Raw genomic sequence first — 3,912 nt, 5'->3', positions numbered from 1 at the left:
TCTCACATTCTCTGTGTGTGTGTGTGTTGTTCATGTAGAGGATGAGACTATGCAGAGAGTACATGGGGAAGAGTGGGACTCATCAGCATTTGCTTCTATTTCAATATCCTCGCCATCATAAGCGTTACTTCTTCCCTCGTATAACCTCTTTTCCCTCCTGACACAATTGACCCGTTCCATCATTATTCGCCATATCTCTCTGATCATCTTTTCTTTCTTTTTTTTTATCACAGAACAAGGAAGAGGCACAAGTTTCTCTGCAGGAGATGACTCATGCCGGTTCAAGAGTGGTAGCTAAATCCTTTACTTTTTATATCCGATTGTTTGATTCGTTCATGTTTATATGATATCTGAATTTTTTTACTGATCTGCTTTAAAGGTGTTCGATCAACAATACTAGAAAACCCCCCAAATACTGCAAGGTAGAAATCTTGATTTTTTTTTTTATCTTCTTAAACTACTATTCTTCTTCTTGTTTCTGGCTTTGTTGTTTGTAATGTGAATGATTTGTAAAATGCAGGAAAGCTAACAAGGCAGGGAGCTTCTCTTTTGCACCCATCATCGTACACAACAACATCAACAGCAGAACACCAAGTACTAACTACATCAACTAAACTAATGATACTTCTTTACTTGGCGTTTGTCAGATTCATTTCAGTCATGTAAGTGTGTGTGAATGTTGCAGGTAAAAGAACAAACTCTCCTATGAGATTCCCTCTCTTACGTTCAGGATCTCTACTGAAACGTTCAAGCTCCCCAAGCCAACCAAAGAAACCGGTACACATAGAGATACAAAGATTACTTTCTTCAACTTTCAATATTTTTGTTTAGTTATATTTACCCTTTTCTGCTACCTTGTGTGTATTATAAAAGCCCTTACCAGAACCACAAAGAGCGATACCTGTGTCGAGAAATACAGAGATAGTGGAGATAAAGCAATCTTCATCGCGTAAAGGGAAGAAGATTCTGATGCTCAAGGCGTTGATGAGCATGAGCAAGTCCAGAAACTAAACCTCTTGTACTTTGGTAATCAAAAGATTTGTACAAAATTAATCTGAAATAAGAGAGTTATGCTCATTGTTCCAATATTGGTTGCAATTGCACATAAACATACGAAAACTATGTTCACTGTTAGTTTCTTCACTTTCTTCTACACTAAACTCTCTCTCTGTCTTTGACTTAAGAGAGTCAAAATCAATTCTTGTAATTAACTATGATCTTCAATGAAATCAATTTCCACTAATATCTGTATTGTTTTCTTTCTTTTGTGATTTCTTAATTTAATCACTAGATGTCATCACCGTTCCAACAGCCTAAAAGGCTTAATTGGCTAAGCAGCCCAACTACTCAATAAGCAGTCCACGATACATGGCCCATGAAAACTAATAATCTACTCGTGAAGTCCGAAAGTCAAGTCCGAAAGAGAAGACGGAGAGTCAAAGAGGTATGAGAATCTTGGAAGAACCAAAACGAAGCTGAAGCATCTCAAACGGAAGAGTAAACAACAACAAAAGATCTTTAGGGCATAACCATCTCTTCTTTTTAAACCTAAACATCCCATCTTTTTAGAGCATAACCTATCGTTTTAATCGACATGACGTCTTCCTCAGAAGATAGAAATGGTTTGAGAAACATTCAGTCGCAAAAGAGGCAACGACAAGCAGATGTGTTGCTAGATCGTGATGTTCTTGACTGTCCCGTTTGCTACGAGCCACTCGCTATTCCCGTCTATCAGGTTACGCTTTTTGAATATTGCATTGTGTAATTCACATAGTTACCTATTTTAGTGGTCATTCTAGTAGCCCTAGTTGTTAAGTTGAGATCCTGATTTTGTAAGCTTTTACTTTGGGTTTTGTTTATCTGATCTTTAGTTTTATGAATTTTTTTTTGCCTTCATTTTCTTTTCTTTTTTACTTGTAGATTGTTGACAAGTTAATATAAATATATAGCTGAAAGAAAATTTCAATTTAATAAGTTGACCTAAAGTATCTTTTTCTTATTCTTCTTGTAATTTGATAGATGGTAATTAAGATTTTTTTTTTAAAAGATTTCAATCATGTTCCGATCAATGGTTGATAACATTTTTGATTTGGTTTTGTTATGTGGAGAGTTGAAAAATTCTTTCTTTTAGTTAAATAGGGGTTGATATGAATTTGATAGCAACTCCTTAGTTTTTGAATTTCAGTGTGATATGGGACATGTAGCTTGCCATATTTGCTGGCCAAGACTCAATAATAAATGTCCTTTATGTGCTTTACCCATTGGTAACAAACGCTGCAGAGCAATGGAGAGTGTTCTTAGATCAGTGACAGTCACTGTCCCATGCCCAAACGCAAATTTAGGTTGCACCAAGCATGTTCCTTATGGGAGGAGAGTATCAAACCATGAGAAGAAGTATTGCAGATTCTCTCTACCCTGAAATCAGCGAATGCAATTACACTGGCTCATACAATGATGGCCTATTTCGTCACTATATGATATCCCACCCGTTAAAACCCGGTTGTTCCTTCAGTTTTGGTGCTCCGCGACATGTGCGCATGCCCATAAACGATAAGATTTTCGTTCTTATGACGATTGAAAAGAAAGTTTTCTTTGTGCTGCAATGTTTTAGAGAGCCAAAGGGTGTTTATGTGGCTGTAAATTGTATTGCACCATTGGCTCCAGAAGTGGAGAAGTTCTCATATCGAATCTCTTACTCTTTTCAAGGACGCATCTGTAGTCACTACGAAACGCCGGAGATGAAGAGGATTCAAAAAGTTAGTTTTCAAACCCCTCAAGATAAAAGATTGCATGTTTGTTTCTAACAGTTTTTTGCGTGGTCAAGTGTTAGCGATGGAGCTTTGTATATCGAAAAGCTAAATGAAGAACGATTCTATGATTAGGTCTTATATGGGATCATTAAAAGATGTCTAAGTCTCTTTTGTATGTCCTTTTGATTTTTGTTTCTTGTTTATGTATGTCACTGTTTTTTTGTTAATATATACAATGATGTTGCTTCTTTGAGTTTTATTACATTGTTAGCTTAAGAACGAGACCTGCCCGTTCTTAAGATCATCACCTTGGATTATCCATCCCCACATCTTGTTGATGAGATGGAGGATCTTGGATTTGACCGAGACCGTTCCATGTTCAGTTTTAATTAAAAAAGCTTTCAATTATCTCACAAGTGTTGTAAAACGTTCAGTGGACTTTGTATAGACCGGCCCATATACTGTCTTTATGTTCTTGGTCCTTCGGCCCGTGTACCATCGGCCCATCGGCCCATCGGCCGAAGCCTTCTCGGCAACACCCTAATCCTATGTCGGTTTAGCTTAGGCATTTAACTCTACTATATAAGCATGTAACCTCGAGTTTAATCAATAAGAATATACAAGAGCTTTATCCCTAAACTCTATATTCATAACACGTTATTAGCACGATAGACTCCAACCACCTAAAACCCTAAAACCCTAAGGCAGCCGCCGCTTTCATCCTTCTCTTCCAAAACCTTAAACCGCCTCTTGTTCTTCTTCTCCTCCGAGATTTACCTCTATTATCTCGAAGTTCTTTTGGTGATTCACGAGCATCCTTAGCTCGTGATCAAGTTACACACAAAACCTGATCGAGGTTCGTGGTACGCGGATCGGGGGTGAGTTTCAAGTACGTGCGGTACAAGGAGCTGTTCGTGGGAAGCAGTTCGTGGTTCGTGGAAGCTGTTCGAGGTTCGAGGTTCGTGAGATATCTGAGGTCTTTAGCTCCCAGATCAATATCGGTCAGAACCTATTGGTGTTAAGGTAAACAGAATTCGAAACCCTCTTAAAACCCTATAATCGAATTTGAACCTTAAAACTAATGAACCCTAAAACATCCAAGTACACGATCTAACAAAGCTTTAATTTCCTTAAAACCTAAAACTTAAAATCGGTTGTTAGG

The 3,912-nt window shown here is 37.8% G+C and overlaps 1 protein-coding gene across 2 annotated transcripts; it reads left to right on the top strand.

The window, feature by feature from the left end:
- Positions 7–1,489, top strand: LOC104724572 (protein ABIL4-like). 2 transcript variants are annotated; one of them, XM_019232957.1, is made up of 7 exons: positions 7–138; positions 234–290; positions 380–422; positions 521–594; positions 686–777; positions 874–1,026; positions 1,292–1,489. In XM_019232957.1, exons 1-6 carry the CDS (start codon positions 42–44, stop codon positions 1,009–1,011), a joined length of 501 nt encoding a protein of 166 aa, XP_019088502.1. In that variant the 5' UTR covers positions 7–41; the 3' UTR covers positions 1,012–1,026; positions 1,292–1,489. The 2 variants fall into 2 exon arrangements, with proteins under 2 accessions (XP_019088502.1, XP_019088501.1); XM_019232956.1 differs by lacking the exon at positions 1,292–1,489 and having other exon boundaries at positions 874–1,088.

Source organism: Camelina sativa, chromosome 11, assembly GCF_000633955.1.
Source record: "Camelina sativa cultivar DH55 chromosome 11, Cs, whole genome shotgun sequence".
Taxonomy (NCBI): domain Eukaryota; kingdom Viridiplantae; phylum Streptophyta; class Magnoliopsida; order Brassicales; family Brassicaceae; genus Camelina; species Camelina sativa.
The sequence above is the reverse complement of the archived record's forward strand: the minus strand, read 5'-3'. Positions and strand labels throughout refer to the sequence as shown.